This window comes from Leptosomus discolor, chromosome Z (genome assembly GCF_034619465.1).
Source record: "Leptosomus discolor isolate bLepDis1 chromosome Z, bLepDis1.hap2, whole genome shotgun sequence".
Lineage (NCBI taxonomy): Eukaryota > Metazoa > Chordata > Aves > Leptosomiformes > Leptosomidae > Leptosomus > Leptosomus discolor.
The window spans coordinates 83,685,278-83,705,306 of NC_141419.1; the positions used below are offsets into that span (position 1 = coordinate 83,685,278).

At 57.2% G+C, this 20,029-nt stretch overlaps 2 protein-coding genes across 2 annotated transcripts in view; one reads left to right on the forward strand and one right to left on the reverse strand.

Moving 5' to 3' along the window:
- The first annotated feature begins 4,501 nt into the window (after positions 1-4,501).
- On the forward strand, positions 4,502-4,687 carry ENHO (energy homeostasis associated). Its single transcript, XM_009952512.2, has one exon. It carries the CDS (start codon positions 4,502-4,504, stop codon positions 4,685-4,687), a length of 186 nt encoding a protein of 61 aa, XP_009950814.1.
- Positions 4,688-7,153: 2,466 nt separating this feature from the next.
- The window catches only part of DNAI1 (dynein axonemal intermediate chain 1), a 149,234-nt gene continuing 136,358 nt past the window's right edge, over positions 7,154-20,029 (reverse strand). The window contains exon 19 of the mRNA XM_086480183.1: positions 7,154-7,258. Coding sequence (XP_086336309.1) covers positions 7,154-7,258 — 105 coding nt within the window. The remainder of the gene's footprint in view (positions 7,259-20,029) is intronic.

The following is a 20,029-nucleotide window of genomic DNA, read 5'->3' on the forward strand; positions in this document are numbered from 1 at the left end:
GCAGCAGCCCGGGGGGCCAGCAGGCGTGCAGGCCAGGCGCCTGCTCGTGTGGCAGGTGGAGGTGGCTCGGCTGCTCCTTCTGTGCCTCGAAGTCCATCTGCTGAGCCCGCCGGGCGGACTGAAGGTAGGACCGCAGGGGTACAGCTCCGCCTGCAGCGCCCTTTCTGCCCTCCTTTTGCCCCCGTGGAGCCGAGGGCTGCACCCCTCGCGACAAAGCGCCTGAAACCCCGTAGCTGCGCGAGTGCCCTGGGGGGGTGGTACCGGTAAGCTCCGAAGGACCCTGTTCTTTCCCCTTTCTGCTCCTTTATAATGCACAGGGATGGGTTTCAAATAAAGTTTCCTTTTCATCGACCGTTAGATTTGTCATGTCTCCCTCGTCCCGCTGGAGGTCACCCTGCGGCTGCCGGCTGAAACGCTGCTCTCCGCGGAAGAGGGGAGCTGCAGCTCCGCGTTTGTTCCTCTCCTGGCTAAACGGACCCTGATGCGAGCGGGGCAGGTTTTCTCCCTGCCTTTGCCGTTCACCTTTAATATCCAAGGAAGGTCAAGGCAGGTTTTTTTTCTGGGAAGCTTTTTGCTAGGGTTTTGTTTTGCTGTGGTTCTTTTAAACCGACTAGAACTGCTGTCTCAAAAGGACTCAGCCCAAACTTGGCCGAGCGAGGCAGAGGACGGAGCATCTTGTTCCGTAAGTTTCCCTTCTGGAGCAACTCTGGTAAGTGGTGCTGGGCAGGAGAAGAGTGCTGTTCCCCGGGATGGGCTGAGCTCTGGCCAGAACAACCCCTGCTCACACCGTGTCCTGCCCGCTTGTCCTGGGTCGCTGCCTGTGTTGGTGAGCTCCAGCTGGACCTGACAGTGCCTGGTTTGCACACCTCCTCCTCCTCCTCCTCCCCCCGCCTTCTCCTGCTGCTCCCGTCGCGCTCTGCCCCACCGCTGTCCCCGGAGCTAACAGGGGGCTCAGGGAAGTGCCCAGACCTCTCTGCTGTGCCAGCGCAGCTGAAGCCTGGGGACGGGGCAGCCTTAAGCCGATTGATCTTGGTGCTGCTCCTTTACATCCGAGGAGGAAGCTGCTTTTCTTGACTGATGAGCAGATTAGCGATAAAATGCCAGGGAAAGATGCTTGCGCGATCAGACCCCTTCTGACGTCACGCCAAGCAGCGTGCTTGTTTACTGTCAGAAACGCCCTCTTCGCCGAGAGCCTCGAGCAGCCTGTGAAACCTTCCCTCGTGGCCGTGGCGCGTTTGACGCCGTCTCGTCAAAGCTCCAAAGTGATTTTGGTTTTCGTTTCGCCGTTTGGAAGTTCCCCTCGGCTGACTGTGGTGGCTCTCCCTTCGGGGTCCTGCGGCACCCGGCAGCGGCAGAGCTTTCCTTCCCCAGGGCCGGGGAGGGAGCAGCTGGCCATGGCGGGTGCCAGCCCCTGAGCAGCCATCGGGCTGGCAGAGAGGTCCCCAGCTCTCTTGCGGATCTGCTCTTCAACATCCAGCTGCCTCTGTCCCCTGGTGTGACACAGTGTGTGGCGCTGACCCGCTGGACAGGCGCACCCCGGGGGGCTGCAGCAGGTGTGTACCCCCCTGCACTGTGTCGCTGCCATGTCTCTGTGCCACCAGGAAGACATGTGGCCCGGCCATGGCCTTTGTGGGGAGCTGCAGGTGCTGGGACCTGATCCCTGGGGGCCTCTGGGAACCCCCACAGCTGTGGGGAGAGCACCCTGCGTGGCCCCCCCCAGCCACGTCCCCTGGGTGCCACGTCTCTGCCACTCTCTTGCCCAGGAGTGTTCCCGCTTCGGGCAGGCGCCCCCCACCACAGCATCTCTGGCTCTGCTCCCATGTCGAGGCTGGTGGTTGTGGCTCAGCAGGGCAGCGCCATGCCTGCGCCCGTGCCTCAGTTTCCCCGCTGCACAGGACAGGAGGAAGCCAGCTGTGCCTGTGAGGCCACCGCTGCCCAGAGTCCTGGGGCACCGAATGTCCCTAAATGACCTGTTCCCCCCTCCTCCCTGTCCGCAGGCTGTGGCAGTGCCTGTGCCCACCCCCGCCTGCCTGTGGCCCCTGTGTCCTGGCAGGGACCCCAGCCCAGCCCTGGCCACCCCATCCTCAAACCCCGGTGTGCGGGGGGCCAGGGTGCACGTGTGTGTGCACAGGTGTGGGCAGGACGAGGCAGCAGCAGGGAGAGGCAGGCGGTGGCCCCAGGGCTGGGCTGGGTTGGGCAGGGGCAGAGTGGGCCACAGGCAGGGCAGTAGAGGCAGCACAGGCAGCGTGGGGAAGGCTGAGCAGCACGGGCAGCCCGGGCAGGGTAGTACAGAAGGGTCAGCAGAACAGCAGGACAGAACAACAGCACAGGCAGGGCAGGCAGGGTGTGCCGGGCAGGGCTGTACAGGCAGCAGGGACCAGTGAGCTCAGGCAGGGCAGTGCGGGCAGGGCTGTACGGGCAGCAGCAGGGACCGGGCAGTGCGGGCAGGGCAGTGTGGTCAGGGCAGTGCGGGCAGCAGCAGGGACCAGGCAGTGCGGGCAGGGCTGTGCGGGCAGCAGCAGGGACCGGGCAGTGCGGGCAGGGCAGTACGGGCAGCAGCAGGGACCGGGCAGTGTGGGCAGGGCTGTGCGGGCAGGGCTGTGCGGGCAGCAGCAGGGACCGGGCTGTGCGGGCAGGGCTGTGCGGGCAGCAGCAGGGACCGGGCAGTGCGGGCAGGGCAGTGCGGGCAGGGCAGTGCGGGCAGCAGCAGGGACCGGGCAGTGCGGGCAGGGCAGTGCGGGCAGGGCAGTGTGGGCAGGGCTGTGCGGGCAGGGCTGTGCGGGCAGCAGCAGGGACCGGGCAGTGCGGGCAGGGCTGTATGGGCAGCAGCAGGGACCGGGCAGTGCGGGCAGGGCAGTGCGGGCAGCAGCAGGGACCGGGCAGTGCGGGCAGGGCAGTGCGGGCAGGGCTGTGCGGGCAGCAGCAGGGACCGGGCAGTGCGGGCAGGGCTGTGCGGGCAGGGCTGTGCGGGCAGCAGCAGGGACCGGGCAGTGCGGGCAGGGCAGTGCGGGCAGGGCAGTGCGGGCAGGGCAGTGCGGGCAGCAGCAGGGACCGGGCAGTGCGGGCAGGGCTGTGCGGGCAGGGCAGTGCGGGCAGCAGCAGGGACCGGGCAGTGCGGGCAGGGCAGTGCGGGCAGCTGGGAAAGGACGGGGCAGGGCCTGGGCCGGCAGAGCGCGCGCTGCCCGTCGCCGCTCGGCGCCGCTCACGTGGGCGCCGGCCGAGGGGGCGGGCCCTGAGCTGAGCGCTCGCCCAATGGCGCACGAAAGGCGGGGGGCGGCCACCAACGCCCGCGGGCGTGGCGGGGGAAGGGGCGTGGCACCACCAGGACCCGCCCCCCCACCCCCCCCCCCCCGGTGCCGGCGGGAGGGAGCGGGCGGCGCGCGGGGCTGCGGCACCCACCGGGCGGCCCGCGGCGGGACCGCGCCCGGGGTCCGCTCCGCCGCCCCGCACCGGGGCCCCGCTCCGCGCACCGGGGGCCCGGCGCCGGCACACCGCTCCGCTCCGCCGCCCCGCACCGGAGCCCCGCTCCCCAGCGGGTCCCGGCCCCGGCTGGTTCCCGGCAATTCCCGGGGCGGAGCGGAGGGAGGTAGGTAACGCCGGGGCCCCGAGACGGGAGGGTGGATTCGGCGGGACCTGTTGCTGCCTGGGGCCCCGCTGCGGGCTGGGGGCTCCGCGGGTGTCCTGCTCCTCGGCGGGGCAGGGGATTGGAGGCACCGGGGACCCCCGACGTCAGGGCTCTGCCCGACCCGGGTAAAAAGCAGGAGGGGGGCTGCCCCGGCCCCCCACCTGCTGCCCGCACAGCCGCTTGCCCTCTTTTGGGGGTGCGGGACCTCGCAGCGGGGTGCAGGCAGCAGGAAAAGCAGGTGGAGAGGGGACAAGAGCCGGGCCAAGGCTGCCGGGAGTCACCCGGGGATGCCCCGGGGAGGGGGGTCTGGGCCGGGATGAGGTGGTGGGTCTCCCACTGGGGATGCCTCCAGCTCGGTGGCCCTCGCGGGGCACACAGGGGGGACAGATGGGGTGTGGGGTGCTGGAAAGGTTCCCTGAACAGCTGCTGCAGCCTCCAAACACCAGCGGAGCCCCTTGGTCCTTGGGGTCGCTGCCCGTTGGCACCCCCACGGCCCACCCTGAGGGGCTCAGGCAGCCTGTCCCCTCATGCCAGCAGTGACGGTGACTTTCTCCCTTCCAGGTGCAGGAGGGAGGAGAGGGGTTCCCGTGTCCCCACTGCCCTGCCGGAAGAGGGGGAGCCGAGAGAAAGCTCTGATCAGTCCTTCCCAGTGGTGCGGTGAAGCCCAGGACACAGCTGCAAGCGATCAAACTGGGACGAGGCGATGCCGTCGTGCCGCCTGCCTGGCCCTATCCCCACCCCACTGTCAGCACCGCTGCCGTCCCCTCTGTCCCCTGCCAGTGCCGGTGGGCAGAGGCCCCGCGCTCGATTGCTGCGCTGGCACCCCAAGCGTGGGGCCGAGCTGCGGGCCCTGCTTTTTCCTGCGGGACGGTAGCGATGGGGGCTGCTCTCTCCACCGGAGCGGTCGTGGCAATTTCTTTTAACTGTGTCATCGCGTTGCTCATCCTCATCCTCTTCCTCATCCTCTGCAAGGCCTGCAGGACCCCCTCGTGCCCCAGGAAGAGCCCGGCTTCTGACGCAGATGAGGCAAGGAATGAAGAGAAGTACCTGCTGCAGCCCTGAGCTGCCTGGGGACTTGGGTACCCAGCTGTGCTGAAGGAGTCGTGTCAGCCTGGATGCCTGTGCTGGGACTGGGGTGCTGGATAGGGCACGATGAGAGCAGAGGGGACGCCGAGCTGCTCGCAGGGGCTGTCATGCGGGGCACAGCCCTTCGCCTGCGTGGTTTTGGTCTGTGAAGTCCCTGTGGACGTCCACAGTGACCATGGGGATGGAGAGAGAGCAGCCAGGAATGTGCTTCAGGGACAATCCTGCCTGTTCCAGCAGCCAGCAAGCACAGCAGGAGCCCTGCCCTCGAGCGCACCCGGTGTTCGGGGACAGCCCATGGGCTCCTCCCTGGCGCTTGTGGCCCGGGACAGTGGCCACTGCGTCGCAGACCTGAGCAGGGCTTGTTGGGGACTTGGAAAGGGGAGGCAGCGGGGCTGGCATGGGCGCCTGTCCCCGAGCAGGCTGGCTGCACCATGATGGGGTGTGCCTGGGGAGGGGACCCCAGCATCCCTGGCCCTGCCAGCAGAGTGGGGTGTCACTGGCCCAGGTGTCTTTGGAAGTGGCCTTGGGGTGCCTTGTGTCCCCAGCCTCAGGAGGGCATTTGGCACCCATCTGCCCCAGCAGCCAGTTTAATGAGCCTCAAGCGGGTCTGCATGGTCTGCCCATTTGTCCCCCGTCTCTCTGTCAATCCCCTCCAGCATTAGCACCAACACTGCCAGGCAAACGGCCCTCCTCCTCGCTGGGGGTGTGCCCCTGCCTGCTCTCCTGCCTGCTCCTGGCCAAGGCCAGCCAGCGGGGTTTGACCTGCCCACGGGCAGCAGATGTGCCCTCATCGGCATCCCCATCCCTGCTGAGAGCAGCCTAGGATGGCTTTTCACTGGGGTGGTGGGAGACATGATGGGGATATAAGGGTGCCTGGCATTGGAGGGTCTTCCAGCCACGTCGCTCCCCAGGGACCACAGTGGCTCTGTGGAGAGGGGTGCTGGTGGTCTGGCTTGTCTCCCCAAGCCTGGCAGCTGCATTCTCCCACCCTGCCTGCAGGTACTGTGGGCTCTACCCTGCCCATCCTAGAGCTGAGCAATAGCCACGGCCCCTGCTGGCACAGCCACTGCAATAAGGGAACAGAGGGCTGGGCTGTGCTAGGAGGGATGCTGGCCAGGGTCTCTGTGCAGGTTTGGCCAGGCCTGTGGTTCCTCCCCATGTCAGGTGTAGCTAATGCATCCCTTTGCGGCATTGTTTTTACTAGACTAATAAACCGATTGTAGGACCCAGGTGGTGTCTCTGAGCTCTGCCCAACTCCCGAAAAATGATGGGGGGGGATGGGGGGTGTGTGGAGAGGGGCAGCGTGGTCTGCCACATCCCACAGGGCTGAGAAGCTGAGAAGTCCCTGCAGGACTGTGGGCAGTTTGCTGGGTGATGGTGACAAGGAAGGGCTCATGTCTGTCCATGGCTCTTAAATGCTGGGCGAGAAACCTGTCTGGGTGTTTCATGCCCGCAGCATGTCTGCCTGGGCTGGGGGCACATGGCTGTCAGCAGGGAGCACCCCCATCCCCAGTGCTAGAGGCACTGGAGAGTTTCTAAGTCATGGCCTTAAGTTACAGGGGTGCTTGTAGGGGACGCAGTCCAGCTGAGCAGATGGAGGAGACCTGCCACCCCCCGTGCCTAGTGGAACCAGCGCCTCTGGTCCCCAGTCCCAGCAGCTGTGTGCAAGGCTCCAGCGGTGACAGCCCGTCCCTGCTCATCAGCATGCGGCGAGGCCACCACGGCTCCTGCTGCCACCGCAGCCACGTCGCAGCTAATCCCTCTGCTGCAAAGCGCCGGAGTGGTGGGAAGGCCCTGCAAACACCAGCGCCCAGCCTCTCCCGCAGCTGCCGGCCCGACAGAGGCGGCGGAGCCCCACGCCGAGCCCCCCTGAGGAGAGGGGAGCTGTGAGCAGCCTGAAGCTGGTGGCCAGCAGCTGCTGTGATAGGCGGCATATCCCTCTCCCACAGCCATGGGGGGGCTAGGCCAGGTCGCCAGCTTAAGCTGCCATCCCAAAATCCAGGGGGCCATGTGTAGCTGACCCCACAAATGGCTGTGGGGCTGCAGCTCAGTGCTCAGTCTCTCTGGCCGCCACTTGCGGTGGGACTGGCTGCCATCAAGCTGCGGCCCTGAGATTTCCCTAGGGCTGGCAGGACCAGCCCTCACCTGCCCTCCATGGGGGTCTCGCCCAGTGCAAGCCCAGCCAAGGGTGGGGAAGAGCTGGGGGCTGGGCGGCTCTGGGGGACCGAGCGCGGTGAGGTCTGCCTGACCCCAGAGATGGCTGCACGCCGCGGCTCTCTCAGCAACTCCTTTTACTGGGCTGGACCCAGAGGCAAAGCGTTCCTGCTATGAAAAGAGCAGGCGGAACGGCCCGCAGCTTGCATGCCAAGCAGCCGCCCATCAAAGCCAGTCTTGTTCGCCCAGCGGCCCCTGGCACGGCCGTCGTTCCCCCTGCCCCCCCGCTCACTTCCCTGCCTTGCTCTCTGGCTCTCTCACCAGGTTAAGCAGCTTGTCCAGCTTCGCAATTTCCACCTCAGGGCCCGTCTTAACCTCCTGGCCTTTCTCCGCCTGTGAAGAGAGCAAGCGGGGCAGACCCGTGAGCAGGAAGGACCACAGGGATGGGGAGGGGTCCGGCACAGGGAGGGCTGCTGGGCTGCTGTGTCACAGCTCTCAGCCCTTGCCTGGGGCTGATCCACAGGGTGATGCACCTGCCTGTCCCCATATTTCAAGCCCAAGGTGCCATGAGATGTGTAAAAGCCCCCATGGGCTGGGAAGGGTAGTAAGGAAGGGTTTGGGTGGGGATAGGAGTGGATCTGTTGATCTACAGCGACACAAACCCTCTTCTGCTTCACTCTTCCCAGCCCTTCTCAGCCCCATGGGACTGGGCTGCTCTCTAAGGCCCCCAGCTTTTCCCTGAGACCCCAGGCATGTGCCAGCCAGCCATGACTCCCATGGCAGTGACAGCAATGCAGATGTCCAAACCTCCCCAGAACAGTCCCACTGTGCTCATTCCATGCAGGTTCTCCTGGGCAAGGGCATCCAAAGGAGCAGGGATCAGCCCTTTGGCACCCAAACAGCTTTTTCCAGGAGGGCAGGTGGGAGCTGAGAGCCCCTAACCCAGGGAGGGAGAAGTCAGCCAGGGCTCCCAGGTGGGCTGTTAGCTCCTCACTGAGGCTCTCCTGCCCCTGGGCATAACCCAAGCATCCCACGGGGCAGCCCTGTGCCTCATTGCATACTGCTGTGCCAACTTCAACGCATGCCCCAGTATGGGCAGGGAGGGCAAGCCTGTCTCTCAGTCCTCCAACACCCCTCCCAACTCTCCCAGTGGCTCCCTCCCTGCGTGCCAGAGCAAACTGCCAGCATCTTGGGAGAAATCATGAAGCACAAGGGAAATAAGCCTGGCAGTTCAGTCCTTGCTTGCTCGGGAGCAGCAGGACCTTCCAGGCCTGGTGGGGGATGATGGCCCTGCTAAGGGTACCAGTGCCACTCAACGCTTTGGCAGAGTGTGTTCCCCACCACTGTGGGGCTGCAGCATCAGTGCGTTGCTTTCATCACAGCTTGGGGACTTTGGGAAAGTGATAACTGGGTTTGGGCTCTCCACATCATGGCAGACACAGCTGCAGCAGAGGAATTTTCCAGCCTGCATTCAGCCCACCAAGTCCTGCTGCAGCTGAGCATCTACTCCACTGGGTTCCTCCAAAACAGCACCCATCCAGTCGCTGCATCCTGTCGCTCAGTGCTGACTTCCACTCACAGCCTTCCCTGTTGTCAGCCTGCCAGCTCTCGCCTTGCCTCCGGATTTGGGAGGGGAGGTCCCTGTTACGGGGCTGGGAAGCTCCTCTGTGCCTAGTGTGGCTCTGGGCACCCCAGAAAGCAGATGCCAAGCATAGCTGAGCAGGAGGGCTAGTACCCAGTCTGGCAGGTGGGCTTGGGAGAGGTGGTGACAGGACCCCAACCCTTTAGCAGAGGAAGCGGGAACATCACCAACGGGGCTTGGAGGCAGCCTGCCGAAAGCTGTTGTGCTGGGTCCTCCTGGCAGCCCCAAAGCACAGCCTCTGCACAGGAAGGCCAAGGGAGCAGCACACAGCATCTGAACAAGGGGGCTGCCCACTTTCTTCTCCTCCCTCTTAGAAAAGATCAATTCTCCTCCCACTGAATCAGCTCCTCTAATGGCCCTGCAGGCAGCAATTACAAACACTGCACCTTTGCTTCAGCGCTGGAAATAAACTCCAGGGCACAGCAAAGAGAAACTCATAGGCCTGCAGGGATCTCGCTATGTTTCTCTAGCAAACATGGGCATCACTGAAGGTGATGACTGCTGAGAAAGAAGTCCCCAAGGGATCCCCAGGCTTCTCCCTTGTCCCAGCCCAGCACAACCCTGAGAGAGCAGAGGTTTCCTTGGCTGCCGGAGGGTATGGCTGGGGTGAAAGCAGCCCTGGGGTGGGGGGGATGGGGGTGTTTGGAAACCCCTGTGCTCCCAAGAAGACAGTGCCGCTTCTTGCCTGAGTGCTGGAACGAGCCAAGGTTGTTTTTTATTCACAGAGTCCATTGATTGCGTGCCGGGACGGTGTGGGTCTGTATTAATGCTGCTAAGTGAGCAATGCCCTTTGTGGCTCTGGTCTGGGCACTGGGAGCGATGTTTGTACTAATGGCCCACGGCACAGCTCAGCATCTCTCTGAGCGAGAGCATTGGGATAAACGCAGCTGCTCGGGGTATTTTAGGACTTTGCTATTTCTGCAGAAAAGCTGCTTTGCTGTCTGACAGCGTTCAAAACACTCCCTTTGGCACTCTGTGTCGCACACAGCACCATACACAGGTCCTTTGGATAGGCTAAAGAGGCAACTGCTTTGCTCAGCTGGGAAAAGAAGATGCTGAAGCTGTCTCCCATCAACCTACCTCCATCCCAAGCCCTTTGCTCTCCCCACTGGTAGGGTCAGGGAGGGTCCCTGACTGATGCCCTCCAAGTAGTTACGCCAGGTCCATGGGAACCATGTCCGAGCCTTGCTGAAGTCACCATCCCCAGGCAAGGCTCAGCTCCTAGCCACCAAGCTCTCCCTAAAACCTCGACTTTCACCTTGGCTTAGCTCCTTTGGTGCTTCTGAGCAAGCTGCAACAAAGCCATACACAAACCTGTAATGAGCCGTAACCGAACCAGAGCCCTAATTTAACGCCACATAACCAGGCAAGCAGGATGACACAGGGAAGGAAAATGAGAATGTCCTTTCGGGGGCACTGGACTGGAAAGTTTCCCTTTATTCCTCCATCTGCTTCTCCCTGGGTGCCTGTGCATGTGAGCTGGCTGGGCTGCTGCAGGCTGGCTGGTGGCACCACCACAGCACCGTGGCATCTGCTTGGATGCATGTGGCAGCTTCCTACAAATCCAGGGGCTTCGCCCACACCAGGCCTCTGAGGCGCAGCCCTTCTCGGAGCAGAGCTGTGGCAATTTCCTGGAGCACGCGTGATGCAGGGGAGCATCACCTCCACACGTGGCTGCTGATGGGCTCTCCCTCCCAACAGATGCCTTGGCCAGATGTGGAAAGGGCACTCATGGGGCTCTGCCGCATGGTGTGTAGCTGAGACCATCCTCTGCCTGAATCCCTGCTTACACTGCATCCATGGGGCTCATTGGTAGCTGAGAAGGCACCTGGGCAGAGCATCCCCCCCACAGAGTTGACAGATGCAGAGCTGAGGAGTCTGCAGAGCTTTCCGTCCCTGAGGAGCTCATTGAACGGGTACTGGAGCCACTCACAGCAGCATTTGCATTGATTTTATTGTTAACAGTTCCCAGCAGGAGAGTAAAATGCTCTTGGCTGAAATGGTGATGAGGGAAGTGTCAGTAAAGCTCACGGCAGGGGCAGAAAAAGTGCTGCGTGGGGATGGACTCTTCCCCGCTGGCAGAGCATGACCCCAGGGAGGTGAGATGGGGAGAAGACCCCCCTACATACCCCCATGCTGCTGTGTTCACGGCCACGTTCCCCACTGCCCTCACACTCCCTTCGCCTTATGCCTGGGCTCTTCTCTGGATCTCCAGGAAGGCAAACTGAGGTGTGGGGCTCCTGGCCCTATAGGCAGTGCGGGCACAGCTGCTGCAGGACACCTGGTGGCCTTCTCAGCCCCAAAGGTGAGTACTGACACTGGAAGTGAAGCAGGAGGTGGAAGATGACTGAGGTAGAGCCCCAGGGGCAAGGGTGGAGTGAGGACAAGGACAAGGATGAGGGTAAGGATCAGGACGAGGACTGGCCGTTTGAAGACCCCAGATCCGCCACCCTGGGAGCCCTGGACCCAACTGTCCCCACACTGGCACATACTGACCTCCACATCCAGGATATCAGAGTCTTGACTGATGCCCTCATTCCCTAGCTGAACAGTGAACTGCTGAGCTAATAAAACTCTCCCATAAAAGCCATGATGCTGGTACTTTTCAGCATCATTTTTTTTCTTCCCATTGGTGGAATAATCATAAAACATCTGCTGTAAGGTTTCGATTAAACAAAGCAAAACATGTTTATGTTTTAAAGTGAGGATGTCAACCATGCTGGCACATAGACAGAAAAATTCCCCATAACTTCCCTGGGAGCAGAAGGGACCCTTCCCCCCGCTGAGTCTTGGCCAAGGGGCACAGGCCTAGCTCTTCCTTGCTGTCGTCATTACACTGATAGTCCCAGTCTCTGTCATTCCTGACAGGATGGGATTTCTGGACACAGCCGTGCTGGGACAGGATCTAGCCACTTTACAAAGCAGCCCAGTGACCTAGGACACCAGCTTCCCATGCAAAAGGGATTTAAGTTGTTACAGACTAATTCTGAAGGTGGTAAGAAGCTCCAAGAAGCCACCAACAGGGCTGCCCAAAACTCCCAACCTTATTATCCTCAGTGGGAAGAGGCACACAGCCTCCCAGGTCTTCAAAGGTATGTGGCTTCTGGAGAAGACCTTTTCCTGTTCCTTCTACCCTTTAGGTTAAGGTGACATCTCCAGGGTAAGGGCTCCTCCATTAGCTAAACACACCAGTGACAGGTCTGGCAAATTCAATGAAAGAAAGTGAAGAAGAGACTTTCCTGGAGCATTTCTGTTGTGAAGACCAAGGAAACACAAACTCCCTCATGAACACAGCAAAATATTCCTGTCTTCCTGGGCCACCACCAAACGCACATCAGTGGGGGTGTGATATGACCTGCAGCCCTGAAGCCTTCCAAACCTACCCCATCATGGTCCTACTGCAACACGATGCTGTCATATAGCAGGTGAAGCTGGAGTTATGCTGACTGGGGATGATGTCTGTGCCAGGACCACTTCTGGGCTCTCAAGAAGCCTATTTTCATGCAGCAGCAAGGAGCTTGTCAACCACGGAGAGCCTCGAGTCACACTCACAGCCTGACTTGACAGCATTGCTCCCGGCCCATGGAAGGATTAGCTGACAGACTGGAGATAAGGATTTAGGCTTATTTTGCTACTGTTTGGAAATAAATGACGCAGGAAATGTTCTTCTTGCAGGGAATGAAACCAGAAGAAAAGCCCAGGGGATGGCTGGGTTGTTCAGGCGTCAGCAACCGCACAGGATCACTGGCCTAAAAGATGCTCATCCCTCCAGCGTCAGCTAAAACCTGTGCCATTCAGGGCAAGCACCTCTTCTCGCTCCAGCTCACATATTTGACTCAGAGATCTCTGCTAGCATCTGCCCTGGACCATGCCAAGGCACAGCAGAGCAGACAGGTCTCATGGCCCCAGGTGACCTGGCCTTGCCTGCTGGAAGTCACCAGGGAAGCCACTGGAACCAGCTGTGCTGGGACCAGCCTGTGTCTCAGCAGCACACATCTACCAGTAAAGGTGCGGGAGCCAAGGTTAGCGATGTCTGACAGGCAGGAGGTGCAAACAAAATTCCATCAGACCTGGAAGGGGCTGGGAGTATTACTGGGAATAAACCAGAGGGAACTGGGTGACACTTGGGGCATGTGGGCAGGGGTCACCTGTATATAAATGGTGGGTACCTGCCTGCAGCATACAAACACCCACGGGAGAGGGGAAAGATGGTTTGATGGAATGGATGGGGTCTGCAGCAGTAGAAAGCGCATATAGCAAGGCCAACCCTTCATCCATGGCCATAAGGGAGGAGAGCCGTCATCACAGCTCCACATCCGCTCTGCCGGAGGCCAGCTGGGACCCCACACCCTTGCAGTGTTCTCTGGCCGAGCAAAAGATGTGCACACAGGAGGAGCCAAACCCCTCCCCGTGGGTTTTGGCAGTGTCTGGCAAGGCCATGGAGGAGTTTGGCTTTTGCGCTGACTGGTGATCTCTGCTGACCCTCAGCAAGGAGCTCAAGCAATACGAAGCAGCGAGCCTCCAAAGCACGTTGTGGCAAGTTGTGCGAACAGGGTTTAACGAAGCACCGCCAGTGCCCTCTGAAAGCACTTGCCAGCTGGCCTGATCCAGCTGTACACCCTGGCTGACCACGGGAAGCTGCTAAATGGCATAGCCCATCTCACAGGGACCACAGTAGAGAGCATGGCCTCACCAGCCCCGGGCACAGGGGAGCATGAGGAGGATGCTGGTGGGCACGGCAGGGTGCAGAACAGGCGCAACCAGGCTCACCTAAGGGCTAAGAAAGGCGAAGCACCGGCTCTTCCGCTTGGGCCGCTGGCAAAGTGATTTGGCTTCCAGCCATGCTGAACGTTCCCTGTTCTTGCTGACTCCAGAGCCTTGAGCGATGCCTTTTACACACCACTAATTTAGGCACCTAAATATAGCCATAAGAAGACCACATTTAGCAGCCATGCATGAAAACTTCAGCGAGCAAGGCCAAGCTGAGGGCAGACAGGGTCCATGGAGGTCCCCACAGCTTCTCCAAACCGGGCGTTACAATGACCCGTCAACTCCTTCTGCATTTATCCCAGTACCGGCCGCAGAACCATTTAAAACAGTCGGTCCTCTGCTTTTTCTGTATCCGACACTTACGTGTTCAAAACAGGGATGTGGTCATGATTCTTGGTTCATGTATTACCAAAAGAATATCTTTACAGTCAAGGATAAATTTTAAAGTTATCCAAAGAGATTATGGTCTGAAACGGGCCAAATGAGCAAATACCCTTAACGCTGCCCTGCACAGATGCTGTGATTACGAAGCATCAGAAACAGGCTCTCTGCTCCTTCAGGAGGTCACACTGGGTGTTGCCAGTGCTGGGGACAATTTGGCCACATGCTAACTGTAAGCTCTGTGTGTGTGTGTGTGTGTGTGTGTGTGTGTGTGAGATGGAGAACAGCTTTGCCTTTGGCCATCACTACCCTTGGTCACTGAGACAAGACAACAGCAGCCTCCTCTAACTGAGCAGCCTGGTGAGATGACAAACTCCTCACAAGGCACATGGAAAAGATTTTCAGTCTTAACAGTTCACAGATTTAGTGCTAAGCACTGAGAAAAAGAATTGTGTGCCCAGTGTGCAAGATAATTACCCTCCCCTGACCCACAGACCCGCAGAGGCTTTGTAAAGGGCTGGAGTTCAAAGCCCAAAAGATTTTGCCTCCAGCCCAGGGGGTCCTGGTGGTGCAAACCACTGTTGGGATGAGGACAGAGGGAAGGGAAGCCCTCTTCTTCAGCTCCGTGGGGGACAGGCAGTGCATCCCCTGCTACCCTCAAACCCTGGATCAAGCCCTGCTGGGTTCAGACTTCCTGCGATGCCATCGGGCTCTCCTGGATGGGATGGATTACTTTAATTAGGTCTCAGCACCGCTCAGTGGGAAGCCCCGTTACCCAAAGCCTGCCCACATGCTGGGTGTTATAATGGCATTGGATGGAAAGGCTGGCGGAGGCATTAGTGCCGAATGTTTTAGCTGTGGGGTCTCTCAGACCCAAGAAGTGAGGAGGAAGAAAGGAAAAAGTGGGTTTTAGTTGAGATTGTCCATGCAAACTACTAGACAGGCGATAACTTGGCTTCTAGCTCAACTTCAAATATTGCTGCAATTCCAGTGAAACCCAGACACCAAACCTCAACGCAGCCCAAACAATCCCAAAGATGCCCAGGCTTCCCTAGCTCTTGTGCCTACCACAAAGAGCCACGTCTGCAGCACCTCTTCACTCAGGCTGGCAGCTCTGCAGCGAGAGGCTTGGGCAGACACAGCACCCACAGGCACACACATCAAGCTCATATGAAGCAGCAAAATCAAAGAGATGCCCTGTGGTGCACAGGGACCTCGGCAATCTTAAGCTGCAGCCCTTGACGCCAGCTGGCAGGTAGCACCATCAGCCACCCAGGAACATTTCCTTAGCACTCAGCGTCTCTTTTTTTTTCCCCCTCTTACTTCAGTTTTACTTGAGCGTTTTTGCATGATGGCTCAGTAAGATGTAAGGGGTTAGAGTTTAATAAAAGCAACCAAACACGGATGCAAATATACAGCTCCTGGTACAGCTGCTATCTCATAGAGCACAGCATCTCACGAGAGACCATTTGCAGTTCTATGAACAGCATATTTTTAAAAGCTGCAATTTTTTCCAATATCTCTTTCTCTGGCCACGACTGTTAATCTATCTATCTATCTATCTATCTATCTATCTATCTATCTATCTATCTATCTCCCCCATGGTCACCTTTTAACTGACTTAAGAAAGTCCAGCTGCTGTTTCTCTCTTAACATGGCACCTTCTTAAAAACTTTTGTCATGCCAATGTTTTCATACAGCTCATAAAAACTTTTGCATGGGAAATGTATTCTTGTTTGCTACTAACATGAGAGCATGTGAATATACTTCACTCTGGATAAATACAAGTAAATCGGAAACTAAGTTTTGCTATAAATAGAAGTGAAAATAAATGTCTTCATTCACAGATGCCGCGTATCTAATAACATTAAATGCCAATGGCATGAAAGATGTATTACAACCGATGCGGTTCTGCTTACGGAAAGAGCTCAGTCTACAACTTAATGTCAGGCCACAGTGCTCTCTCCCTCTCTCCTGCTCTCCATGACTTCACTTGAACTCAGGGACGCTCCAGAAATAGCACTAGATATTTCAGCCACATGAACAATTGTGTCATCTTGACAACACAATCTCATGTGTAGGTTTCCTTTAAATCACAGTGTCACCTGGAGCAGGGTTAGCAGGGGTTAGTCCACTAGACTGCCCTGGTCCATGGTGGGAGCCGCTACTTTTAAATTGCTTCTGACAGATGCTTGTCCAGCACTTGACCCAGTCCTTGGGGTGCCCAGCTCAGCACGCCCTGAGCGGTGGATTGTCATGCTCTGCTCCCATCACCTGCATGGCCATTTCTTTTGAAAACCCCCAGGGATGCTGCTGCCAACCCATCTCCTGGTGATGGCTGCCAGCGTGTCCCTCTCACACCCACAGCAACCCTTTCCCTAAGCCTTTTGCTGCTGTTTTACAACCTCAGAGCACTGCTTTCCTTACCCTGCCAGCCCAGGACCTCTTTAGGGCTGCGCACCTCTCTGTCTCTCCCTGCTTCCAGCCTCTCAGCTGGTCACATTGTCTTTGCTGCTCTCCTTATGTCCTTCAAGCCCGGTACCCCAAACTGGAGCTGGGGCCTTTGCACTGTTAAGTGGTGCAGCGGGATCAGCTCACGCGTGCTGCATACCCCTCTCTTGACTGTGCTTTTCAGCACCACACTGCTGCTATCGCAGGGTGATGCTGGCAAGTGAGATCTTTCTCTGTTCACTTCCTTGGTCAATTCTTCCCTACTTCCTTCCCTTCCTCTACTCCTATTTTGCCTCCGTCCTCACTGAAGTGCATCCTGTTTACTTCAGACCGTGTCTCCCATTTGCCACAAATTAAATGACTTGCACAGCTTCTTTCCACCTGCTGCACAGCAAACAGCCAGCAAACGAATGCCGTACCAACACTCCCAGGCCTGGAAACCAGATACACTGCTGGTCTGGACTATGTGGGACGCCACGCTAAATCGCATCAGCTATGACTGAGTTACATCGCAGCATGGAAATCAGGGCTTAAAAGGGGTCAGCAAGAAGCTGGACACAGGATGAGCATGGGAAATCCTGCAGCTAGAGCTGTTGTTGTTCTTCCCCAGGATCTGATCCTGTTACAGCAGCTGAGAAATCCCTTCCTACCCTACAGACAGACAAAGCTCAGCTGTCACCCATTGCAGTGCCCCTTTGCCCCAGGAGCTCCTGTTTAGCAGCTTTGCTGGTGTCATTCCTCTCCTGAAGATGGGCTTGGCACAGTGCTGTTTGGTGGAGGATGCTCGTTGCTGCCTGTTGGGACATCTCCTCTCTGAGCCCATGCAGGTTGCAGTGATGTTGAGGTTGTGTTCATGTTCACCGTGACCCAACGGCATCGGACTGTCCATAGGGGTCTGAGTAAGAGCTGTACAGAGAAGAGGAGGATTCATCCCGGCTCGACTGCAAATGCAGGGCCCAAGGACTGCATACCAGCCAGAAGCAGACAGGATAAAACAGCACAGGAGAAAGCCAGCAATGTGCTGGGAGGCAGCTCAGGGATTGCTCCTCTGGGACATGGGCACACGTGGAGCACCTCACTTCCTTCTCAGAGACCAGTGGTGAGCAGATCTGCCCTGACCTGATCGATAACCGCTCTGTGGGAAGCAACCCAGGGCAGACCTGAATATCGTCTTCTGGCACACAGTGATGGGGATGGCAATGGGGCTGGAGTTGGGGATGCTCCTGTTCCACCAGCAGACCCAGATTCCATATACAGTGGTGACCTGTCTCTACCTATGTCTCACTCTGGCCCTGCCACCCAGGAGCACAGGGTCTTCTGGGTCCTGTCCAGACGAAGATGAGGTGCACTATGACAAAAAAGGCAGATCTAGACTGTGTGTTTGGGTAAGCTGCCCAGGAGGGAGGCAGTCATTTTAATGGCAATCCAGCTTTAAGATGCTGATCTGGCTCCTTCCCAAGTCTTTGTACTAAGCTCCTTGACATCTTGTTTAGAAAAGCATTATTAAAATCTAATTGCTTCATGCAGATATTGCTGTTTTCATTAGAACAGAAGCAGAAGAGAGATGCAAACAGTAATCCATCTCTCTGATGCTAATACATACATGAAGAAGGAACTGTCCATGGGAAAAGTCACCTATGGAAATCAGAGGGATATATTTCTAGTGACTGTCCATGCTGCCAACAGCGCAGTCACAGTGTGTCCAGGGGTAGCGTCCCTGAACTGCTCTTTGCTTTGAGTCACTGACCGGAATGCTGCACCTGAATTAATTTTACACGTTCACTGCTGTGTCTCTGTTGTACCAAATTGTAATTACTTCAGTGCCATAGACCAGTTAAACCTACCACCGAGCTGGCTGCTGAAACTAATGGAGCTTCTTTGCAACAGAGTATTGCAAAATAAAGGCAGGCTAGGAAGAAAACAATGTAGAAGTCATTAAGGTCCTTCAGGTAAGCACTTCCCAAGGCAATCTCTCCATCACTCAGCAAGTCCCAGCAGTACCAGAAGTAGAACAAGGTTAACCAGCAGCTGACAGATCCTCTACATTAAGAGAACAACAGTGGTACAAAGCCTGTCACCTCACTGAGGTTGAAATCCTCAACATAACAGCAAACATAGTCTGATCCTCACCCTATTCTTCATGTTGTGGGAGCTGCAACAGAGGCACTTGGCTGGGGCAATTCTACCAGGCAAACAGCCAGCATTTGTCCTGGAGGGCCCCTGGAGGAGGTATCTCCTTGGTGGAGATGGCAGAGATTGTGCCAAATCTGGATACTAGTTCTGACTGCCTGTTCCCTTGGCATGGTCAGATCCTCATCTCAGGAGGGGTCACTTCTTCCCAGGCTTTCCTATTTCTGTTCTGATCTAAACCCATGCACGGATCCTCCTGTTATCATCCCGGTGTGAGGAGCTTCCTGAAACCCAGACATGTTGTCAGGCTGCAGGTCTGGCAGGAAGTAATAAAGATTGATCAAGAACCTGATGGTGTTTTGAGACTCCTCAAGATGATAACCAAAATTGTTCTTCTCCACCAGCATGGAGGAGATGCCTAAACTGACCTAGAAGAATGGTGGAAGTAGTTGCTTTGTAGAAATAATGTCTCACCCCCCTACATCCCACTGCTTCTCCTGTAAAACAGTTTACCATGCGGACCCTGCATGTAAAGTGCTGTGAGATGCAGACACCATAAATGCCAACCACATGGTGGTTTCTCCAGGCACTTTGCTGACCATGCTTTTCCCCCTCATTGCAGGGGAGTGCTCAGCATCATTTGAGAGCCCGGTGAACCACAGCCTGGCAGGGGATGAGGCCATTGCGCTGCTGCATGCCTGGCACTGCGTAAGTGCCTCAGCATCAAGAACAATACTGAAAACATGCGTGGCACTGCGTAAGTGCCTCAGCATCAAGAACAATCCTGAAAACATATTTTCACAACTGGCGACCAAGCAGGAAACAAATGAAAGACAGAAAGGGACCACTTGCGCTCAGAAAATTAAATCCAAATTTCATTCCAGTAATTACACTTTCATTAACACCCTATTTGCCATAAAGGGGCATAAAATCCCTAAGTGAGAGCTGCAACTGCTCCGAAGGTGAGAAGAAGGTAACTGGGGAAATAGTGCCAGCCTCTCCCTAGCCTGTGAAATCCTTGAGAATCCTGGATCACTGTGAATGGTTATTGTTCATAATTTAACTTCCCCAGCAACCATTTGTAAACGAGACAGAAATCCAGGGAGAGCAGAAGAGAACCTGTAACAGAGCTGATTTATTTCGGCTGAATTAACCATAGACAAATGCAATGTTTCCTATATGATCACCTGGGGTTGGATGCTACACTGGTGAACACAACATGAGACAAACTCTCACTCCTCGCTGAAATCACACCATGTTGCAAGCATGGGATTACCAACCGGGTTGGGCTTATTAACGTAATTCTGAGTCCTTAGGGCACGGGAACTTGGTCCTGGCTCTGCACTGAAGCAGGATCAAGAACAGCTGAGACCAGCCCTAGCAGATGGTTTTGGTACTTTTTGAAGGTCTTCACTGAACTCACCTCGTGATTTCAGTCTGTATCTACAACGTTTCAAGGTCATGTGGCAATCTGATGCAAAGTCTTTCAAAGTCCTTGTGACTCTCCATGCCACCAGGCCCTCTCAAGACTTTATAAGTGGACTCTCTGCTAGATCATCCAAGCAATGAATAGGAAATTTGAAATACCAGTGAGAACACCAACCAGCCCCCCAAAATAAACCTGCAGACTGCTCTGAGATATCACCCCAGTTATCTCACTGATAACTGCTGTTTTGGGGCAATTTTTCAGCCTGCTACTCTTCCCACTTCTGGCATAACCTTTGCAATCTCCCGGTTTAGCTCAGCCATGCAGTTGTCATGTGGATTGGCATCAAACACCTGAAGAAAGG

Excerpts from the sequence above, each read along its gene's own strand:
- ENHO (XM_009952512.2), top strand. The coding sequence starts at position 4,502 with ATGGGGGCTGCTCTCTCCACCGGAGCGGTCGTGGCAATTTCTTTTAAC.